The sequence below is a fragment of the Bufo bufo genome, chromosome 5 (genome assembly GCF_905171765.1).
Source record: "Bufo bufo chromosome 5, aBufBuf1.1, whole genome shotgun sequence".
Taxonomy (NCBI): domain Eukaryota; kingdom Metazoa; phylum Chordata; class Amphibia; order Anura; family Bufonidae; genus Bufo; species Bufo bufo.
The window spans coordinates 158,022,140-158,046,555 of NC_053393.1; the positions used below are offsets into that span (position 1 = coordinate 158,022,140).

The 24,416-nt window shown below is 49.2% G+C and overlaps 1 protein-coding gene across 1 annotated transcript in view; it reads left to right on the plus strand.

Moving 5' to 3' along the window:
• Positions 1–24,416, plus strand: part of NPC1 (NPC intracellular cholesterol transporter 1) — a 105,997-nt gene that overhangs the window by 47,302 nt on the left and 34,279 nt on the right. The window contains exons 8-14 of the mRNA XM_040431901.1: positions 677–1,047; positions 2,831–3,057; positions 3,180–3,280; positions 4,040–4,142; positions 9,881–10,070; positions 19,899–20,081; positions 22,884–22,998. Coding sequence (XP_040287835.1) covers positions 677–1,047; positions 2,831–3,057; positions 3,180–3,280; positions 4,040–4,142; positions 9,881–10,070; positions 19,899–20,081; positions 22,884–22,998 — 1,290 coding nt within the window. The remainder of the gene's footprint in view (positions 1–676; positions 1,048–2,830; positions 3,058–3,179; positions 3,281–4,039; positions 4,143–9,880; positions 10,071–19,898; positions 20,082–22,883; positions 22,999–24,416) is intronic.

The window sequence follows — 24,416 nt, forward strand, 5'->3', positions numbered from 1 at the left end:
GTTCGGCTTCCGGTTAGCGGAGGATCCCGATATGGATTCCGAATTCCGTTGTGGTCCATGGTAGCGGAATCAATCATGGCCATTATTGATTCCGCTACCACGGACCACAACGGAATTCGGAATCCATATCGGGATCCTCCGCTAACCGGAAGCCGAACTTTAGACGCCGAACTTAAAACAGAAGTTTGCTCATCTCTATTCATCTCATTATCTCATATTACAAGTACTCGCTCCATTCGAGTGCTCGTCATTACACTGCGCTTCCGAGAGGAAGTGCAGCGTAATGAACAGGAAGCCGCGCTCGCATGGAGCACCGCCTCCTCTTCGAACAGCTGATTAGCGTGGATGCCAAGTGTCGGACACCTGCCGATCAGATATTGATGGACAAGCTTGAGGTTAGGTCATCAATATAAATCCCTGCACAACCCCTTTAACCTATATCCTTAGACAATGCAGTAAAAGTTTGAACAGTGGGGGTCTGACCATCGCGGCTTGTGTCTTTCACTAATTATCAATGCCATATTCCTCTTAGATTAGTATTGTGTGCCCTCCTCTCCCTCTACTAACGTGTTTTAATGAAAAATGTATTTTCTACCGTTATATGGTCTTTGCATTCTATATTACTACAGCAAAAATGTATTAAAAGTCGTGCTATAAATCTGTTGTGTTGCCGCAGGTGAGGCTTCGCGCTGTGACAGAATTGGAGAGCGGCTTGAGAACTGTCTGCGAGTAGCTTTTACAAAATGGGGATCCTTCTGTGTCCGCAACCCCTGGATAGTTATCTTCTTCTCCCTTGTTGTAATTGCTGTGTGCTGCGCTGGGCTGAAGTATATGCGTATTACTACAGACCCTGTGGAGCTGTGGTCTGATCCGCACAGTCAGGCTCGGAGAGAGAAGGATTACTTTGACACACACTTTGGACCTTTTTACCGCACAGAGCAGCTCATCATCACAGCTCCCTACAGTAAGGGAGAAGTGTATTCCCCATATCCTTCAGGAGATGATGTGCCATTTGGACCGCCGTTAACCTTTGACATTCTGTCCCAGGTAAATGATTTATTTTCTTGCCAAAACTATTTTCTACACTTTCAGATGCTGAGAAAAGCTTGATAACTGGTGGCCGATATTCATTAAAAAGAACAATTTTTTTTAAATTTTCCATGCGGTTTCCGAGCATGTTTTCCTATAACTGCATGTGGTTTTGTTGGGTTTTTCCAGGTGGACGTGTGTCCCTGCAAGGTCTTGCACTGTCCAGTCAGTGCTGCCAGTGTCGGACTCTGCAGGGACACACCCCAACAGGTAATAATATCCTGCTGCCGATTCATTACTAAACCTGAGGAATAGAACAAGTTCTAAGAAAAGATGCTCCAGAATTGATATTCCATTGAGAATGCAAGTAGTTATTAAAGCTGACAGGCCAGGAATAGTGACCGGTCCTCTTAAAGAGAATCAAGGTGAATAGAAGAAGCACACAACGGTCCTCTTAAAGAGAGTTTCAGGGCATCTGACTAAAAAAATATCTGGTTTTCCACCTGTAAAGCACAGACGGATTATATCCATCGTGCACATAATAACTATTATAATCCAGAAGAACCAGTATGTGTGTTAGGCTACTTTCACACTTGCGTTCGGGGCTCCGCTTGTGAGTTCCGTTTGAAGGCTCTCACAAGTGGCCCCGAACGGATCCGTCCAGCCCCAATGCATTCTGAGTGGATGCGGATCCGCTCAGAATGCATCAGGATGGCTCCGCTTGGCCTCCGTTCCGCTCAGCAGGCGGACACCTGAACGCAGCTTGCAGCGTTCGGGTGTCCGCCTGGCCGTGCGGAGCCAAACGGATCCGTCCAGACTTACAATGTAAGTCAATGGGGAAGGATCCGTTTGAAGTTGACACAATATGGTGCAATTTTCAAACGGATCCGTCCCCCATTGACTTTCAATGCAAAGTCTGGATGGATCCGTCTGACTAACTTTCACACTTAGATTTTTTAGTGAAATATAATGCAGACGGATCCGTTCTGAACGGATACCATCGTTTGCATTATAGGAGCGGATCCGTCTGTGCAGACACCAGACGGATCCGCTCTGAACGCAAGTGTGAAAGTAGCCTTACATCCCTGGCATAAATGTGAGCTGTCTGATTATTGGAGCTCATGAAAGATTTGTATTTTTATAGAATTGATATGAAAGGCAGCAGACATATTTATTGACGACCAAATAGATTGTTCACAATAGTTTTGCACATATATCATAGTTCATACTTGTCCATGCTGTGCCGTATGTTTTTGTGGTGACCTGCCTTACTTGCTGGGCACATGTGGCATGAGCGCCTGGAAAGCTCCTGGCACATACACTGCCCTTCATTCAGCCAGTGGAGGCCAACGGTTAGGGCCTAACTAAGTTGTGTCGATTTTTGCCATTTCTTTCGATAGGATGGGAAGACGGTTTGGCTGCATTTGTACTTAACTTTATTATTAAAGGTGTTTTTAGGATAGGACATCAATATGAGATCGGCAGGGGTGCGACATGCTGATCAGCCGCATGAAGAGGCTGCGGTGCTCCGTCGGTGCATAGGCCTCTTCCTAGGCCATATGACGTTAGGTTCACCTGGCCTAGGCGCAGCTCACTCCTGTTCAAGTGAATGGGGCTGAGCTGCAATACCAGGCGCAGCTGCTATCCAATGGACGGCACTGTGCGGTGGCCGCAGCACTCACCAGGAGTCGGACCCCTGCCAATCTCATATTGATGACCTATCTATCTTAAGGAGTCAATATGAAAATACTTGAGAACCCCTTTAATAACGTTACTGACCTTTTCTACTTTCCTCCCCCAGGTTATGACTCTACAAAATGCCATTGAAAACATAACTGCTGAATATCAAAATGAGACTGTGATGCTGAAAGACATCTGCCTGACTCCTCTGGCTCCATATAATAATAATTGCACCATCTTCAGTGTCCTGAACTATTTCCAGAACAGCTATTCAGTATTGAACCATTCTGTCAGCGATGACTTCTTTGTCATGGCGGACTACCACACCCATTTCTTATACTGTGTGCAGTAAGTTATAAACATAGGCTGGCCTATTGGGCTATTGAGATTTTTATATATTTTTTTTTTTTTACATATAAAGTAGATAAAACAATGATTTGTTTTAACTACTCCCTCCCAAATCTTTACAGATCTCCCACATCGCTAAATGATACGTCGCCCCTTCATGATCCATGCCTGGGTACATTTGGTGGGCCAGTCTTCCCTTGGCTTGTGCTTGGAGGCTATGATGGTATGATGAATGTGTTCTATGATTTTCTATGCACATTTGAATGTGTTCATATGTATGTCTGTGTGCTCGGTTTCCAATTAAGTGAAGTGATCTATAACTAGATGGCAGGGAGGCATAGAATGGCTTACCTTAGTCTCATGAGTAGAAATGTGTATCGGTGTCATTGGCTTTACCGATTGACAGCTCAGTTCTGGTAGGTCGGCCCAGCTCTCTGGTAGGCTCGCAGCGTGCACAGAATTCCTGAGTGCACTACAACTACTAAGATCAAACTTCCCCCCCAAAAAATGTAATTGTTTTATTGTTTTTATGTGTAAGGGGCCACTACTTCATGCTTCTCTCAAAAATGGCATTGTGAACCAGGAGAGGGCACCAGACGGCATGTGCCGACAAGGGTCTATCCAGGTTAGGCCGTATTCACACCTGCTAACACAGAAAAATCCATATATTTCATTGTGAATTACCTGTGTGTATGTGTACAAACTGAAACCCTGTTAGGGGCCGTTCACACAGTGGGTTTTAACAGTGAAATTTTGGCGTAGAAAGCCCAGCTAAATTTTTGGATGAAATCCCTTTGGCAGCCGCGTGGCTTCTGCCTCCCATTCATTTCAATAGAAGGCAGAGCTGAGGATTGTGGAAAACATGGCCGTGCTGAGAATAGGAGGCAGAAACCACGCGGCCACCAGTGAACCTTCAGTGCTGGTGTCCACGCCAAAGTCCCACGACAAAACATGCAACTTTAATGACAATACTTTCTTGCAGGAGAGCATTACAACAACGCTACAGCCCTCGTGATTACTTTCCCTGTGAACAACTTCCACAATGACACAGAGAAAATCAATAAAGCAAAAGCCTGGGAGAAAGAGTACGTATATTCTATGTCTTATGTCGTGTCATTGACCTGGAGTCCACTCGTGAGGCTGTGGAACATATAAAAAAACATGAAACCACAGTAGGAAAGCGGAAGTGTGTATCTATGTCTATAATATATATTATACACAGAGATGGGGATATATATATTTCTCGTGCATGGCATTGGGGGACACAGCACCATGGTATATGTCCAACTACCACTAGGAGGCGACACTAGACATAAAGTGTTGGCTCCTCCCCGTTGGGCTATACCCTCTCCACAGACACTAGGCAGGTCAGTCTTGTTCTAGTGTCCATAGGAGGCAGACCTGACCTGCTTTTTTGTGCAGGTCATCCTGCTACTTTTTTTATTTTATTTTTTCTTTAATAATTATTTCTTTCTCTGCAGGTTTCGGCCTGCGGCAGGGGTGGCTCCATCGTGTTCCACTTTAGTTGCCCCCCTGCGGACGCGTACTCAGGTACCTGGCAGCCACCCAGTCCCCAAATCTGCTTCCGCAGTGGAATTCCGGCAGTCCCACGGTTCCCGTGTTGAGTCCGCCGAGGGGGTGGTTACTGCCGCGCCTGAAGACGTCTGAGGGTGAGTATGTTAGATTAGGGATCCCACCCTCCTTCCCGGGCCTGGACGCGTTCCCCCCTCATGTTCCCTACCCGGATACATGATACAGCTTTTATTGCTGTGTGGGACAATGCCTTGCCCCTGCTACATAGCTTGTGGGTTTTTTCTCTCAGCTGTATCCTGGCCCCTGAAGCCCCTGGCCTTCCGTTTTTTCTCTCCCTGGGGGTCTCTTCCTCAGTTCTCTCCCCCACCTGGCCCCCGTTCGTCGCGGCAATTCTGGGGCACTATCGCGGTCGCGGCCGTTCGCTCCCAGCCGCGCTCCATTTCTTTAGTCCCCGGCTTTTCGGGCCTACTAGGCCGCAACTCCCCGCCCACTTTCTCTCTTCCCGGGCTTACTCCGTCTCCTCCCCTCCGTGGGGGGGAGCCTGGGAGGGGCCTCTTCTGCCTGCCAAGCCGGCCCCAGGTTCTCTGCTCTCTCTCTGAGGGGCGGTTCTTTCTCCGGCTGTCGGCTCCTTCTTTCTCTGGTCGCCGACTCCTGCTATCTCCGGTCGCCATCTTCTGCGCTGGGTGCGCTGCACAACTCCTGGGGTACGGTAGACAGCCTCTGGCTGAATTGCTCCACAGGCCCCTTCCCTCTCTCCCCTCTCTATTGCTGCATTCTCCTGGAGCCCTGCCACCTGAATGAGGTTTCCTACCTACTATATAGCTGCTGCAGCACCTCTTGAGAACTGTTGTTTCCGGGGTCAGATAGGTCAGCCCTGCTGCTCTATGGGGCCTCCTCTCCCAGCCTCCGTATCGGATCGCCATGATTTTCATGCGTCCGTTGTCTACGGAGGTTTCCACGTGGTCGCCTTGTCCCCCCTCCCACCCTTTTGTGGTAGGGCCCCCCCCCCCCCTCCCCCGCGAATGGGCTCCCTCCATGGCGATCCTTCAGTCCCTGGCGGATTCGCTGGAGCGCTACCTACAAATTGCGGTCTCCTTCGCCCCTGAGCCACGCGCACGCTAAGATACAGGGTCACGCAAGGAGTAGCCCATGGACCACCCTAGGGTGGTCTCAACTAGCTTCCACCCCTCCCCGGCATCCTCGGGTCCCCCAGAACAGTCCGGAGGCTGGTGACGAAGCCTTCTCTGTCAGTTGCCTCTGGGGACACCTCTGCACCGATTCCCTCGGAACAGAGCATCAGGCGGTCTTCCACCGTGCAGAATCCCTCTGCGTGGTCAAGTCAAACGTGCATGGTGGTACCTACCCTACCAGGTTTGGTGCCCCTCTAGTGGACTTTCGGATGGCGCCCTCCTGCCTGCACAGGTAATTACCACACATGTGAGGCAGCCGTCACCGTGCTTAGCAACTGGGACACCTACGCGGTGTCTCTGGTATGTACGCCCCCGTAGGCTGTGCACGACAGACCTTCCTGGTTCCCCTATCCAGGGGCTATGTTTTAGGCAAGCTGATAATTCAGGCAAACGCCACTTGTAGGGTTGGCTCCCCTTCTCGGCCTCTAAAGGTTCTTTTGTAATGCCTGTACCAGAGAATACAGGCCGGCTTCTATGCCGTGGCGATTACATCTGTCTGTTTCCAGCTGCCTTGTTACTTTCATAGGTAGAGTTCCTGCTGACTGGTTAGGTGTTCCATGCGGCACTATTTCCCCCTACCGGGCGAAATACACAGGCCGCCTTCAATTGCCGTAGCAATTGCACCTGTCTGTTTCCAGCCACCTTGCTCCCTTCATGGGTAGAGTCCCTACACCATCTCCTGATGCTGTATCCAGTATCCCTGGTGGGCTCTATTGTTCCGTGCTGCACTATTTCTCCCTTACTGGACGAGATATTGAGGCCACTTTGTAGTGCCTTTGCCACTGCAACCTCATCTAGAGTGCACCAAACAGCCATCTTACTCCCTTCTTAGGTGAGTTCCTGCACCGTCTCTGATGCTGCAGCCGTTACACCTGTCGGGCTCTATGGTGTGCCATGCGGCCCTATTTCGCTCTTTTTAGGTGAAAAAGAGGGCATTCTTCAGTTGCCATTGCACTTACCTTGTTGTGGTGTGCACCTGTCGTTCCTTGTGGTACCGTGCAGCCCTATTTTTTCCTTCCCGAGCGAAATATAGGTGCCATAGCTAACGTGGCAGCCGTTGCACTTCTCTGGTCCTAGGGTGCTCCATGTGGACCCATCGCTCTAATCTTAGACCTAGTACCTCTGCCATCTCCAGATGCTGTACCCATTGCACCTCTCTGTCGTATCTCTGCACTACACAGCCTCATTTCTACCTTACAGGTTGAGGACCTGTACCCTCCAAATGCGGTCGCATTCCTGGATGCTGTGGCTTTGTTTCCACCCTCCTTAGTGTGCAACATGCAGCCACTTTACCTCGGTTTTGGGCGTGTATTTTTAGTACCCACGTTCTGGGCCCTCTGGTGCAATCTGTGGCCCATACAGTTTCTGTATTACTGGGTGCTTCCTTCCCTGGGCTCTAATCTGTGCTGCGGCTGTTGGTTACTTCCCTTTTCGGCATCCTGGTTCAGCACGAACATGGTAGCCATATCTGGCAGGGGTGGGCCAGCCCAACCTCCTCCTTGTTGGTCTATTACTACTTCTGGTGTACCCAGTATATGACTGATCTGTTCTGATCTGGTGGGTGGTCCACATACAACCACGCTCCCTACACCATGGCCAGGTGGTTGTTGGTCTTTGTGCTAGGGTTGCTATTGCCATCTTTATCAAATACTACTTTCGGCTGCACTCCGCGTTCCACATATTATAAAGGAGTATCCGCGTTGTTTTCTATTACAGGGCGGACCATTCCTGGTGGAGTACAGTGATCTCCACTGGATCTTCTCCTTGTTGGGATACGTAGCTTGCTGAGCACCGGCCGCTGCGGCAGTTTTTCGGCCATCACTGGATGTCCTCCGCCACGGAATCCTCCTGGGGTCAGCGACATATCCTCGCTGGACGTCCTCCCTGATGTTTCAGGGACAGAACCACTGAGCGTCACACACCTGCCTGGTAGGTGAATTTTCTGCTGATTGCTCTGACATAGGACAGGGTTCCGTAGTTCCTTCTGGGTCCGGGTGTTCCCTTATATCTATGCTTAGTTGTACTATCTAACAGAAGGCAGTCCTTTGGGACCTTGCTATTGTCTGCGCCCATCTGGTACTCTCTCCCCCTGGGAGCCTTCTGTATGTCGGTCGCAGCTGGTTTCTACATTTCGTGTAGTCACTCCCGCTTCTTTTATAGCGACTTCACCATTCCTTATGCATATGGGCGTCTGTTGTTTTAGTGGTACAACCCAAGCCGCTGAATTTGCCCTCCCCGGGACAATGTATGCTGATTGCTAGCCACTATTCTTTGAATGGCTAGTTGTCCATGGCCAATTCCTTCCCATAGGGTGGTTCTTTTCATTTTTTCTTGGATATTCAGTTTTTTTGTTGTCCTCTGGTGGTTCGGTTCCTTGTGAGCCCATTGCGGGTACTCCTTTCTGGAGTCCCTGTCCCCGTTCATTTGACCACACAGATTCTGTAGGATTATCGTTGTTTGGGAGGGGCCTGGGTTGATTGTTCCCCTTGCGGGTTCCAATAGCCTTTTGGACCTCATGGGGTTCATGTCTGTCTTCCCATCCTCCCACTTCAAGTACCTGGTATTGAGTGGTTTAGTGCTACAGTTTGCATTTCCACCTTATGGTCTCCTTCGGGAGGGACTTCCTCCTGTTTGAAGAGATTTCCTTGCCCTGCATCTCCCTGATACTTCATTTAGCCGGGGTTTCTCCGGTCTTGCGCTTCTCAGCGATATTTTGTTTTCAGAGGCTTGTTCCTCATCTCCTGATTTTGGGATGCAGGTCTTCTCTTATTTTTTTCTTTTTACCTGGCCCTTACTTCCTACCCCCTCCCTTTCCAAGGGTTGGCGGTTTCCCTTAGCGCCTTTGGGGGTTTTCACTTTCCAATAGGACGTTTAACTTCATCACCTGCTTTGCAGTGGGGGGAGTCCTGCTCCCTTCATATGTGAGCCTTGCTATGGCTTCCCTCACTCCAGTGTGCCCCTGCTGAGATTCCTGGGCTTGCATCTGGTTCCCTTCTTCCCTCATAATGAGTTTCGCCAGAGTTTCTCCGGTCTTGCGCTTCTCAGCGATATTTTGTTTTCAGAGGCTCGTTCCTCGTCTCCTGGTTGGGGATGCAGGTCTTGTCTTTTCTCTTTCCCTCGTTTTTACTTACAACCCCCTCCCCTTCCTGGGGTTGGCGGTTTCCCTTAGCGCCTTTAGGATCTTTTCCTTTCAATAGGGCGCTTAATTTTTTCACCTGCTTTGAGGTGAGAGGAGACCCGCTCCACTCACATGTGAGCCTTGCTATAGCTTCACTCTCGTTTTGGCCTTCAGTGATTCCATGTTTCCTTGCTCCCCTGGCCCTTCAGGGGTTCTCCTCAGGGTGTCTGTGCTTTCGCCTGAGGCAATTGGGATGTTGGGTAGATCCGATACGCGACGCTGTCCTACTTTCCCTCCAGCCTTCGGCTGAGCTGGGTGTTCCTTTGCCTTTTTCTTGCATTTGGGACCTTCTCCCAGGCATTTGTCCTGGGGTGCTGACAGTCGTCACTGTGGCCTCCTTGGAGTTTCTCCCTTGTTATGAGGCTTCCTGCCTATTCCGTCCTTTTCTCCTGTTGGGTCACATGGTTCTCCCGCACCTGTATGCCCACAGGTGGCATGGTTGTTCTTCCCACCCTCGGGGACTGCTTTGGGACGTCCCATGGTGCTGTGTCCCCCAATGCCATGCACGAGAAAATTGGATTGTTTGTACTCACCGTAAAATCCTTTTCTCGTAGTAGGCATTGGGGGACACAGATCCCTCCCTATGTTGTTTTACTTCAGCTTCTCCGGGCTGGTCTCTTGATCTTTCCCGGTACGGGAGTTGTTGGTTCCTTGCCTTTCTTCTCTCTCCTACTGCTTTTGGTACAAACTGAGCTGCCTAGTGTCTGTGGAGAGGGTATAGCCCAACGGGAAGGAGCCAACACTTTTTATGTCTAGTGCTGTGTCCCCCAATGCCTACTACGAGAAAAGGATTTTACGGTGAGTACAAAAAATCCAATTATCGCGTAAATATTTACTCTATATATACATACTACACTGTATAGATTACAGTTTCACTTGCCACTTGTCTTCATTTAAATTTGTTTTCTGACTTTTTTCTTAGATATCTCAAGTTTGTGAAGAGTTACAACAACACAAATTTATCAATTGCCTTTTCTGCGGAGAGGAGCATTGAGGATGAAATAAACCGGGAAAGCACAAGCGACTTAACCACAGTTCTCATCAGCTATGCCCTCATGTTTGTCTACATCTCCTTGGCCTTGGGTAACATTGGCCAGTGCAGCAGCATCTTGGTGTGTGCCATTTACTCCTGGTTAGCTTTACATGTCGTATTGAGTCCAAAGAGGGAATATTCCGGCCTAAAGTCCTTTCATAATATTATAGAAATTTGCAGTTTTCTTTTTTTTTTTATTGTTCCTATACATCTAAAATAGAAAATGTACTGGTTCTGTCTGAACCCACTTTCATACAATCGGTGTTTGCTCAGTTATTTCCATCAGTTATTGTAAGCCGAAACCAGGAGTGGAGCTACACAGAGATGAGGTATAATGGAAAGATTTGCTCCTGTTCTGTGGTTTTAACCCGCACCTGGTTCTGGTTCAAAATCACTGATGGAAATCACTGATCAAACATTGACTGTTTGAAACCCCCATAACAAGTTCTGTGCTACGCAATCGCTTAGGCTGGGTTCACATCTGCATTGTGAACTTACGGTCACCATTGTACAGTGTACATGCCAGAAAGTAGCCGGATCCTGTTTTATAATGAATGGGGATCCGGCGGTGCATGGAACAGACTGACTAAGTTCACAACGCTGAAGTGAACGCGGCTTTATGCCTTACTCACACAATCTGTGTTCAGTCAGTGTTGTCCATCAGGGATTTTGAGCCAAAACCAGGTGCAGGCCTAAAGAAAGAACCGGTTTAGATGAGGGCTCATGCACATGAATGTATTTTTATTTATTTATTTTTTGTCCGTGTCCGTTACGTGTCCCGTATGCGGAACCATTAACTTCATTCGGGCCGCTAAAAAACAGAAATAACTGTGTGCGTTTCGTATCCGTATGTCTACATGTCCATTCCGCAAAAAAATAAGACGTCCTATCATTGCACGCATTACAGGCAAGGATACGACTGCTGTATTATGGGCTGGCCGATCTGCGATACACGCACATGGCCAGTATCCGCGTCTTACGGATCCGCAAAACAACAACTGTTGTGTGCATGAGCCCTTATACCTTATCTCTTTATAGTCTTCAATCCTCGTTTTGGCGCACAGTCACTGAGGAAAATCACTGACAAGTAAATGAGGCGTTGGGTAGGATTCACAAAACGCCACCGAAGTTTTTCATGCAGTTTTTGGTGACCAAGCCAGAAGTCGTTCCAGCAGAAGGGAAAAACTGCAATAAATGGATTTTTTGTACTCACCGTAAAATCCTTTTCTCGTAGTAGGCATTGGGGGACACAGCACCATGGGTATATGCCCAGCTGCCACTAGGAGGCTGACACTAGAAACAAAAAAGTGTTGGCTCCGCCCAGGTGGGCTATACCCCTCTGCAAGAGCCGAGATACACCAGTCGGTACAAAAGCAGTAGGAACGCCATACACCTGAACAAACAGAAAACTGAACGCCAACAAGTCTTCAACTGGGGAAACCCAACGACCACAAATCGCCGGGACCACAACAAGAAGAAACTCAGTAAGAAAATGGGAGGGATCTGTGTCCCCCAATGCCTACTACGAGAAAAGGATTTTACGGTGAGTACAAAAAATCCATTTTTCTCGTGCATGGCATTGGGGGACACAGCACCATGGGACGTCCCAAAGCAGTCCCTGAGGGAGGGAAGAAGAACGCCATGTCGCCAATCTAAAGCACAGCTGCTTGCAGAACCTTGCGCCCCAGGCTAGCGTCAGTGGAAGCCAGAGAATGAATGTGATAAAACTTAGAGAAAGTGTGAACTGACGCCCAGGTGGCGGACCGGCAGACCTGGGAAGCAGATGCCTGATGACGCACCGCCCAGGAAGCCCCAACTGCCCTAGTCGAATGAGCGGTCAACCTGGAAGGGGGAGCATGGCCCTTTGCGATATAGGCCTCCTTGACAGCCGACCGAACCCAGCGAGAGATGGTGGCCTTGGAGGCAGGCAAACCCCTACGAGGACCCGCCGGGACCACGAAAAGGGAATCCGAACGACGGAAAGGTTCCGTGAGGCGAAGGTACAGGCGAAGGGCCCGAACAACGTCAAGGCAATGGAGGGATTTCTCCCTAGGGTGAGAAGGATTAGGGCAGAAAGAGGGAAGGACGATCTCTAAATTGATATGAAACGAGGAGACCACCTTTGGAAGAAAAGAGGGAACGGGACGCAACACCACCTTGTCCTGATGGAAAACCAGGAAAGGCGAACGGCAAGAAAGCGCCGCCAGTTCGGAAACCCGGCGGATGGAGGTGACTGCCACTAAGAAGGCCACCTTGAACGAGACAAACGACAGAGATATCTCTGCCAAAGGCTCGAAGGGAGAAAACTGAAGGGCGCCAAGGACGAGATTCAGGTCCCACGGCTCCACTGGAAAACGAAAGGGGGGGGGCTCGGCGAGCGACACCCTGTAGGAAAGTCCTAACCTGAGCCCGCGAGGCCACAGGACGTTGGAAAAGGACTGAGAGGGCCGAAATCTGTCCTCTGAGAGAAGCCAGGCGAAGACCCTTCTCAAAACCGGCCTGAAGGAAGGCCAGAACGTTAGGGACGGAGAAATGAAGAGGGCGGAAGCGCCCAGACTCGCACCAGGCAAAATACGCTCTCCAGGTCCGGTAGTAAATACGGGCTGACTGGGGTTTGCGAGCGTGAAGCATCGTCTGAATGACAGAATCCGAGAGGCCACGGGACTTCAAGACCGCGGTCTCAACGGCCACGCCGTCAAACGAAGCTGAAGTAAATTCGGGTGGTACAGAGGACCCTGAGAAAGGAGATCGTGGCGCAGAGGAAGTCGCCACGGAGCGTCGGCGAGCAGAAACACTAGATCTGCGTACCACGCCCTGCGGGGCCAATCCGGAGCCACCAGGATTGCCGAAACCCGGGCTGCCTTGAGACGCTTGAGCACTCGGGGCAGGAGGGGAATGGGGGGGAACAGGTACAGAAGGTTGAACTGAGACCAAGGCAGAACTAGGGCGTCTACCGCGAAAGCCTGAGGGTCTCTGGACCGCGCGACATAGCGCGGAATCCTGTGGTTGAGACGTGACGCGAAAAGATCCACGTCCGGAGTTCCTCATCGGTGACAAAGTTGGAGGAACACCTCTGGGTGAAGAGACCATTCGCCCGGGTCGACTAGCTGACGACTGAGGAAGTCTGCCGCCCAATTGTCGACCCCGGGAATGTGCACCGCGGAGAGGACGGGAACGTGGTTTTCCGCCCAGCGCAGGATATGGGAGGCTTCCTGCAAGGCCATCACGCTCCTGGTGCCCCCTTGGTGGTTCAGATAAGCCACGGCGGTGGAATTGTCTGTTTGAACCCGGACCGGGAGACCGCGAAGACGTGGGGTCCAGTGAGACAGTGCCAGGAAAATTGCCCTGAGCTCGAGTACATTTATCTGCAGGGAGGACTCCTGAGCAGACCAAAGACCCTGGACTGTGAGAGAGTCGAGGACAGCTCCCCAACCCGAGAGGCTGGCGTCCGTCGTGACCACCCGCCAACTGGGGGGAAGAAAGGAACGGCCCAGGGACACCGTCCGAGGAAGAAGCCACCAGGAAAGGTCCTGGCGAAGCTGGAGAGGGAGACGAACCAGGCGATCGAGACCTGCCTGGGACTTGTCCCACCTGGATAGAAGAAACAACTGAAGGTCCCGGGAGTGGAATTGGGAATAGGGAATGGCTTCGAAGGAAGCCACCATCCTCCCCAGGACGCGCATACACGTCCTGATAGTCAGGGTGGACGGGCCGCGGAGAAGCGTCACCCCCGCCTGAAGGGAGGCAATCTTTTCTGGGGGGAGAAACACCCGCCCGAGGCGAGTGTCGAAAATCATGCCCAGGAAGGGCATCCTCTGGCATGGGACGAGGGAGGACTTGGAGTGGTTGACGAGCCACCCGAACTGGGCAAGAGCTGAGAGGGTGATGTGCAGGCTGGACAGGTTGTCCTCCAACGACGGGGCCCGAATCAGAAGATCGTCCAGGTAAGGTATCAAGGCGACCCCCCTGGCACGAAGAAGGGCCATGAGAGGCGCCAACACCTTGGTGAAGACCCTCGGAGCAGAGGCCAGGCCGAAGGGCAGGGCTACGAATTGGAAATGAAGAGAACCTACCGCGAAGCGAAGGAACCTTTGGTGGGAGAGGGCAATGGGGACGTGGAGATAGGCGTCCTGAATGTCTATGGACGACAGGAACTCGTCCGACTCCAAGGAGGCGATCACCGACCGGAGGGATTCCATACGAAAGTGACGGACCCGGACAAAGCAGTTCAGCGCCTTCAGGTCCAGGATAGGACGGAGCGAACCGTCCTTTTTGGGAACCGTGAACAGATTCGAATAGAACCCCCGAAAGCGTTCTGACTCTGGAACCGGAACGATGACCCCTAGAGAGCGAAGGGAACGAATGGCCTGAAAAAAATCTTCTTCCCCGGAGGGGGACCTGGGGGGCGACGTCAGGAAGAACCGACCCGGCGGAAGATCGGAAAATTCGATCCTGTATCCGGAGGAGACTACCTCCAGAACCCAAGCGTCTTCTACACTTGCTTGCCAGACGTCCTGAAAGGCGAGCAGACGCCCTCCCACCTTGACAGAGTCATGCGGAAGGAGGTTTAGTGGACTGGGGGCGAGCAGGTTTGGGCTTGGCATGCCAGGAGGGCTTGGTCTTAAAGGAAGGCCTGGAGGCCTTCTTGTCAGATCGGGCAGGGGGGGCCCGAAAGGACTGCGCCCGAGAGGACGACCCAGGAAAGCGACGGCGGCGAGGCTGATTCTGGGGAAGAAGAGAGCTCTTACCGCCAGTGGCCTCCGAGATGAGCTCCTCCAAACGCTTCCCAAAGAGCTTCCCGCCGAGAAAGGGAAGGGAAATCAGAGCCTTCTTGGAGGCGGCATCTGCCGCCCAAGAACGAAGCCAGATGGTGCGGCGGATGGCCACAGAGTTAGCGGCCGCACGGCCGGATCGGCGGGCCGATTCCATAGAGGCATCGCAAAGAAATTTGGACGCCTGATAAATTTGAGAGGCAAGCACTGCCAGTTCCCCTTGATCAGAGTCTGGGGGTAAAGCGCGAACAAGCTGTTTTGCCCAGATAGCGCAGGCCTTATGTCGGTGGGTAATAATTCAATTAAGAATTATTAATTATGGTCATAAAAATTATTAATCATAAAAAAATAAAATTTATAAAATTTGTCATAAATTCTTAAAATCATGACCTGGTGAATTGTAGACAACCTAATTGATACAATTCACATCTGAGTCCGACTATTTCCTCAGATAAATAAGTTCTTTTTGACGTGAGATGATGTTAATGATAAAATGTAGTTCTGCAGTATACAATAATACACAGGTATTATAAAAATATGCAGATTTATTGGTTACAAGATTATAAACATATATAAGTAATTAAACATATTGATACAGGCAAATGAATATATATATAGTGTTAATATAAAGCATTACAAGCTTAACAATACATGTGAGTGGAAATAACTTGTCACATTATAACAAAGCTATCATTAGGTTAGGATATCAAAATATGAACATAAGTTATATACATTACTTCTGTTCAGAGAAAACCTCATGATATCAGGATGGGCATGTCTAATCCTAGACATCAATATAGAATGCTAAATACATTCTGCCCCCCCAACCAACTACACATCACATGACTTCAGGCATGGGCAAATCCATCCAAGGATATAACTTAGAAAAGATAACTATATCCTTCCGCCCCATCCTGGACTATTTTCAAATATATAAAATTGGTAAGACTATTAAGACAAATAACAGGGATCTAGAATTTTGCTAGACCATATCTTAAATGGAAGGACTTGAAATAAGTCCTTCTTGTGGGAATCCATCACTTAGCTTGGCGAAGAATGTTCTATCAATATATATATATATATATAAAAGCAATCATTTAATGCTTTACTAGATTATGAGTCTAGATTCTTCTGCAGGTAGAATGAAGCCTCACAATATGCTAAGACTACATCTCAATATGGAGATGATCAATTAATTTAATTATTTATTTATTCGCCAATCTAGATGGTATAATTTCACCCACACTATCAAATTAGTCTTAATAAAATGAAATATCATTTTCTGTGTCTCTTACCAAGTCCTAGTAGGAATCTTACTTCTGCTCCTAGGAAAGCTGGGTGGTCCATCATAGCACATCTCACCATGGCTTTCATCTTGATAGACCTCAACTTCTCCTCTCCTTCCTTCTTTCTCCTTCCTTCTCACTTTCTCTTACTTTCTCTTACTTTCTCTCTATGGCTTATGATCCCAAACTTATCAGTTAGACACACCTTCCTAGTTTGGGAACTTTCCAATCATTGTCGGATGGGCGTGACCATTGATAAAATGTGACATCATAACCCTACCCAGAATGCATTTTTGCTACTGTTGTAATGTCACCTACTGACACATAGGTGGCACTGCTGTATAAGCTATTTGCATCATAGTATAAAGGGTTAACTTATATAAGTCCGAATATACATTTTGACCTTAGAAGCTTTAATTCAAAGCCATAGGGATTAATTCTGACACTTGTAGCAATTAGAGACAGACCTCTAGGCGTCTCTCTGAAGGTTTCTCACATTTAATTTATGGATCGTAAATGGCTTGTTTTCTCACAGAGATATCAGTACCTCCTCTGTCATACCAAAGATGTGATTAATTGTTACAAAATACACATCTTCACAGACACTCTTCTAATGAGAAATATATACAATATACTGGATACATGTTGTCTTCGTAACATATAACAATATAATATAAACAAATATATATATGTCCTACTGATTGTCTTATGTCTGAGGACTAACTAAGGCTCAATAAATGAATACATACATATTATATATTTTGCTTCATTAATAAATGCCTAATTGTATAGGTAATTATCACCAGCTGCATCTTATCTTTTTCTCCCGTCATAAATTTAAGTAAGTAAACAAGGAGGCATCTTCTCAGACTGGTACATTCATGAGAAGAATAACATTGAAGAATATAAACCTTTGTGTGACCTTAATTTGGCCTATTTAAGGCATACAAAATTGCAACTATAGTCGAGCATGGCTCTTAAAGGCAATGAAGATTCATCTTGACAATAATGAATTGGATATCAATGCATTTACCTATGAAAAGGCACAACACTTAGCCACCCAGGAGGCGGCAAACGCAGGACGGATGGCGGCACCCGCTGCGATGAAAACAGACTTGGCCAAAGAGTCGACCCGTTTGTCAGCGGGATCCGACAAGGAAGCCGCGTCAGCCAGGGGAAGGGTAGTAGCCTTCGCCAGGCGAGCAACCTGAGGGTCTACCTGAGGAGGAACCGTCCAAGTATTGACAGATTCCTCAGAAAAAGGATAGGGGACGTCAGAGGCCTTGGTAAGATGAAGGCGCCGATCAGGATGACGCCACTCTTTAGCCAGAAGTGCGTCCAGATCCTCGTGATTCGGGAAGACCACAGTGGAACGCCTAGTCCGGCGGAAGGACACCGACTCCAGGGAGGAGGAGGAGGGAACGTCCTGCACATGGAGCGCGTCACGGACGGCTTTGATGAGGTCCTGAATGGCCGCAGACATCGCCGAGCACCGCTCTGATTCAGAATCAGAAGCGGAGGAGTCCCCAGGAACGGCGGAAGCGGCTGAAGAAGAAATTTCGCCCGACTCAGACCTAACCGGGGAGTGATCCGGGGTAGCTGAGGAAGAATGGGACCCAGCCGAGGCTGTGCGAGGTCGCTTGCCGGACCTCGTACCAGAGCGGGAACTGACATCCCCGGCGGGGGGGTCCCTGCCCGAGGCGGCCGCAATCTGAGCGGGCAGACGGTCCAGGGACTGCGCTAGGGATTGGGAGAGGCTGGCAAGGTTACCTATGGCCTGGGACAGGGTAGCAGCCCATTCCGGAAGGACCGACAAAGAGGGGGCCGCAGGGGCGGACTGGGTGGGCCTGGGGGGAAGGCACTGCACGCAGAGAGAGGAAGACTGACCGCATGGGAACTTCCTATTACATACGGAACAGGCGTAATGAGTGGAAATGGCGGCAGGGGGAGTGGGGGCCCGACCAGAAGAAGACATGAGGGCGCTGGAGGAGCCTGCAAAGCAAAAAAGAGTCAGCCAGAGGCTGCCTACCAGACCCAAGGTGCTGTGTCCCACAGAAGCACGTCCAGAGAGCCGAGGCGCAGGAGAAGCAAGATACGACAGGTGCAGGCAGGACAGGAGCCGTAGTCGAGAAAGACACGCCCCCCCAGCAGCCCGCGCTGGTGCTGGATTGGTAGGAAAAAACGCGGCTCCCAGGGCACCGCCCACAGAGGGGAGGGAGGAGAAAAAAAGCCCGGGAAGGCAGAAGGCGGAGATGGAGCTCCGCCCCACGTGACCTGCGGCCTAGGCTGGAGAAAAGCCGGGGCCTCGAGTAGAAAAATGCTGCCGGAAACGGACGCCCGCGATCGCGGTAACGCCCGGAGGCAGCAGCAGAAGCGGGGACGCAGCGCCGATTCTCTGGGAGTGCGGGGGCCCCGAAGGCCAGGAGTTAGCCGGAAGAAACCCGCAGGTACGGGAAGGAGCCGAAAGAACAGAATCGGCCGTCTTAAAGGGCCAGGCCCTAGAAACGAGGGTGCCCCAAGGAAGTTTTCCCCCCGCAAAAAGGATGCCCAGGCAAGCGTGCAGTGCCCCCAAGAGCCATCAGCCTCCCTAAGCTAAAAAGGGGGCCAGGACAAGAGGTGGTTGTGGTGACATCCCCGGCGGGGGTGGAGGGGGTGGGGGTGAGGGTGAGTTACAGGATACTGCCATACTCACCTTCCGACGTTTTCAGGCGCAGCAATAACCACCCCCTCGGCGGACTCAACACGGGAGCCGTGGGTCCGCCGGAATTCCGCTGCGGAAGCAGATTAGTGGGGACTGGGTGGCTGCCGGGTACCTGAGTACGCGCCCGCAGGGGGGCAACTAAAGTGGAACACGATGGAGCCACCCCTGCGTCCGGAAGAAACCTGTACAAAAAAGAAGAAAAAAAAAAAATAGAATAAAATAAAAAATAAAATTAGCAGGATGACCTGCAAAACAGGTCATGTCTGCCTCCTACGGACACTAGAACTAGACTGGTGTATCTCGGCTCTTGCAGAGGGGTATAGCCCACATGGGCGGAGCCAACACTTTTTTGTTTCTAGTGTCAGCCTCCTAGTGGCAGCTGGGCATATACCCATGGTGCTGTGTCCCCCAATGCCATGCACGAGAAAGTGTTTTTCTAAAAAATAAAAAATAAATTGTATGTGAAACCACTGGATGGTAATAAGGCTTTCTTCTCCTTTCCCCTCCAATGCTGGTGACCGTTACCTCGTCACTTACAAGCTCACAGTACAACAGATATAGAGGACCTGACAACTCTGCTTTAGTAACTGCTTGCATTCACCTTGTACTAACAATTCTGGAGCATCTATTCTTAGGATTCTATGTTGTGCCATTCCTCTGTTATTCCTACTGGGAGCCGGGAATGCAACAGTCTGCAATGAAGGTCTTTCTGGGTGTTACCAGTTAGGGGCGTGTCCCTGTCTGACATTGGTAACTCTGATTGGATAATGTGACTTGGAGGGACACTCTCCCATCTGGCAACACCCAAATGGACCTTCACAGCAAACGGTTAGCAATTCATGCATAACTTCAAAAAGCAAGACAGAGGAATGGCTCAACATAGAATAGATGTTTCAGAATTATTACATGGGGAATGGAAGTAGGTACTAAAACAGAATTCTTTGAAAAGGTAAGATGTCTACTTTAAAAGCAGAATAGGGACTGATTCTAAATCTGAAAATGTTGTGCCAGTATGGTGGTGGTCAAACGGAGAGTGCAAATGGTAAAAATATGTAGTGTACACATTGAGGTTTAAAAATGTGATATCGCAGAAAGAAAGCAATTACATTACTTATGATTGGCATCCTTCATTTTTCTTCATGTTACAGGTGGATTCTAAAATCTCGTTGGGTATTTCTGGCATCTTGATTGTCCTGAGTTCGGTGGCTTGCTCTCTGGGGATCTTCAGTTATGTCGGTATTCCACTCACCCTCATAGTAATAGAAGTCATCCCGTTTTTGGTTCTTGCCGTTGGAGTGGATAACATATACATCATTGTGCAGACTCTGCAGGTGAAATTTTTGTTTCAAACACTTAATATTTTAACTTAATATTTTAGTTTTAAGTTGTGCATTTCGGCAACATTCTGCTGCTCTACATATATATGCCAAATTAGTACTTAAAGGGGATGTCCCATCACAGACAATAAGGGCATATTGCTAGGATATGCCCCCTTTGTCTGATAGGTGCGGGTCCCACCTCTAGGACCCGCACCTACGCTGAGAACGGAGCGGGGTGAGTGGTGCCTGGAAAACCCCGGGTTTCCCGAGGTCCAGCCACTGCCAAGTGCTCTCCCTATACAAGTGAATTGGAGCACACTGCGCTTGCGTGGCCACCTCTCCGATTCATTTCTAGGCGGCAGACGGAAATTGCCAAGCTCGGGTTTTTTTCGGCAGCCCCATAGAAATGAATGGAGGACAGCTGCGCAGTGCACCCTCCACCACCATCCTCGCTCCGCCCCCATTGTCTGTAATGAGAAAACCCCTTTAAGTCCTAAAACCCGGAGCTTACTTGCTAAATCCTGTTATTTATATAGTGCACATTAGAGTTGCACCGGGTATCCATCGAGTCTCTCCCTCTCCACTGTGATGCGGCTGCCGCAGCCACCAATGGGGAGATAGCAGGGGGGAGGAGGAGGGGAGGGACTGTGGCCACTGCGCCACCAATGAATGTAAAACACGTTAATTCAAGTATAGGCAGTGGGTGCCGGCGGCGGTATCCTATACCCGGCCTTAACACCGGGGCATGCGATCCGACGAACCGCGGCAATAGCCCCTCAGGTGGCGGTAATTGCCGCGGATTGCATGCCCTGTTATTGAGGCCGGGTATGTGATACCGCTGCTGGCACCCGCTTCCTATACTTGAATTAATGTGTTTTACATCAGTGGCATATTGTGCCCCCCCAGTATTAGTATCATTGGTGCCGCAGTGGCCACAGGCGCACCCCCCATTGGCCACAGAGTCCGCTCACCTCCTCTTCATTGGTGGCGGTGCAGTTCCGATCGGAGCCCTAGCAGTGTAATCACGGGGCTCCGATCGGTTACCATGGCAGCCAGGGCGCTACTGAAGCCCTGGCTGTCATGGTAAGCTGCACACTGCTGCAGGGAGAGTGTGAGTTCCTATTCACCCTAATAGAGCTTTATTAGGGTGAATAGGACAAAGGTTCTAGCCCCTAAGGCGGCTAATAGTTATTAAATAAATGTAAAAGAAAAAAAACACCAAAATACTAAAAGTTTGAATTGCCCCCTTTCCCCAATTTTACATATAAAATTTACAGACAATAAAAAATAAACACATTACATATCGCCACGCCCGGAAAAGTGCGAACTATTAAGATATTTAAAAATATTTCCTATGCGGTGAACGCCGCAACAGGAAGAAAATTAAAAAAAAGTTTTTGAATCAAAATTTTGGTATCGTGACAACCCTAGTGCACATTATATATTCCACAGCACTTTACACACATTGTGTCCTGTGTCCACTCACCTCATCAGATAGTCTCTGTAACACCCTCTGTGCAGAAGGTGTCTTAATAAATTCTGATCAATCATGCGGTTTGTGTCATGTGTTTATTTGCAGTTCAGTAACACTATATACACAACTGCAATCTACATACTAAAGCCTCTTTCACATGAGCGAGTTTTCTGTCCGGGTGCAATGCGTGTTGCGAACCCATAGCATCCAGACTGAATCCTGACCTATTATAAATTTATTTTTAATATTTTCCATAGAAATGACTGGGGCTTGTGTGAGAAATGGAAGGCATCCCGATGCAATGCGTTTTTCACTGATGGTTGGTAGGAGGTGTAGATTGTTGTTCTTCAGTTTTTCTTTACAAACATGAAAAATGCAGCAAAAGCTGATTGCAGAAAGAACTGAAATGCTGAACACAGTTGCAGATAAAACTTGTACAAGACCATCAGTTTTTCCCTGAACAGACCCTGACTCATTCCATATCTCTCCTGTGAAATGAGCCTTAGGCCGGGTTCACACGAACGTGTGTGACCCGTGCCTGTGCAGCGGCCTGCAAATAGCGGGCCGTAATGCACGATCGCCGGCCGTAGGTCAGCCGCATCGGATCGCGGACCCATTCACTTTAATGGGTCCGCGATCCGGCCGTTGCGCTAAAAGATAGGACTTGTTCTATCTTTTAGCGGAACGGAAGTACGGGACGTAACCCCACGGAGGCACTCCGTAGTGTTTCCGAGGGGTCCCGTCCCGTGCGGCCATTCTGCGATTCCGGATTAGCGGACCCATTAAAGTGAATGGGTCTGCATCCGTGATGCGGAATTCACACGGAACTGTGGCCGTGTATTGCGGCCCGTGGAACATGGACCGTGTGATACCGGCCTGGATTTCTTCTGAGTGCAGGAGCGCACGGCGTCATTGGTTGCTATGACGCCGTGCGCGTCATGCTGCCGCCGCAGTACAGTAATACTATGCTATAGACCATACCAGTGCATTACTGTACTGCGGCGGCAGCAGGAAGCGCACGCGACATAGCAACCAATGACGCCGTGCGCTCCTGCACTCAGAAGAAATCCAGGCCGGTATCACACTGTCCGTGTTCCACGGATGCGTGCATGAGGCTTAATACAATAGATTCCTGGAGTCCCGAGGGGCACGCAGCATTATAACTCATGTGATCTGGTCAGAGGAGCGGAGAATGGGACCACACACTGACACATGCTGCGAATTTATCGCTTTGAACTTGCTCATGTGTGTCTGGCCTAATAATCCTGACCAGCAGAGGCCTCTGGATTTAGTGGGACTTTCCTTTTACATTAATTGGTATAAATATGTTTGTTTTCTAGAGGGACGAACGCCTTCAAGGAGAAAAACTTGATCAGCAGATTGGAAGAGTCCTGGGTGACGTAGCCCCAAGCATATTTCTCTCCTCATTCTCTGAGACTGTTGCCTTTTTCTTAGGTAATTTCTCCTTGCCTGGCATCTTTGTTAAAGGGGTTTTCTAGAATGTCCTTGTCCCCAGTGTGTTTGACCTAATGAAAGATTCATGCTCACCTGGTCCCTGGTGCTCGGCTCCTATACCCTGGCTGCGGTCAGCAGTCTTCCAGCCCCAGGCATGTTTACCTCCAGCCGAGCTAAGGACTGAGCCACGTGCACTGCTGCAGCCAATCTGGCCTCAGCAGTACCATTTCCCCAGTTGGTTTTATTTGACATCTAAGGCTACTTTTACACTGGCGTTTCAGAGCTCTCACAAGCGGCCCAAAACGGATCAGTTAAGCCCCAATGCATTCTGAATGGATAAGGATATGTTCAGAATGCATCAATTTGGCTGCGTTTGATCTCCGTTGTGTTTTTTTAGACTGTCACTAAAACGCAGCTTGCAGTGTTTTGGTGTCCGTCTGACTATGCAGATCCTAACTAATATGGTGCAATTGAAAATGGATCCGTCTCCCATTGACTTTCAATGTAAGTCAAGACGGATCCGTTTTGACTTGGACTTTTTTTTGAATGGATAATACAAGCGTTTGCATTATTTGTGCAGATCCGTCTGGGCAGATACAAGACGGATACGCACAAAACACGAGTGTGAAAGTAGCCTAACTCTTGTAATTCCATACATTGTTTGTTGATAATAGGAAAGATATAGATAGAGTAGACAGAAGTATATCTGAATTTCCATTGTAGACATACTCTGTTCACAGGTCTCCGGCCTACAACAGAAATTACTTTGGGACCTTTGGCTACTAATTTTAAAAATTTATAAGCCAAATTATCTTTTGGTCACCAGTGTTTGGTCAGTGATTTCCATCAGTGATTTGTGAGCCAAAACCAGGTGCGGGTCTAAACACAGAACGGATGCAGATCTTTCCCTTTATACCTTATGTCTGTGGAGGCTCCAATGCTGGTTTGGGCTCACAATCGCTGATGGAACGAGGCCTTACATGTAAAAATTAAAGGGGAAATTTATCATTGTTCTACCCCATGTTTTTTGGTGTTTAGAAAGTCGCAGAATCTGGTTTTGTGACTTCCTGAACACCACTGCTACGAAATCTAATGCAGTATAGGTGGGGGCTACTGGTATAAATGATGACTTAAATCTACACCAGCTACAAGTTTATGACTAGGTCTGCGCCTGATAAATGAAATGCCTCCTCTAGCAGCATGGGCATATCAGGACTGACATGGCACACGTGTTTACACGAGACTTCCGGACTGACCTGTTACATCATATGCAGTAACCTCCTGTGATTCCTCTAGTGGTGGCTGCAGGTGTCCTGTTTTACATATGTCTATGCAGCAGGGCACCAGGCTAGAAAAATCACTTGGGCACTTTTGGCTCTCAAGTCTAAAACTGAGAAGCCGAATGATAATTTTTGGTT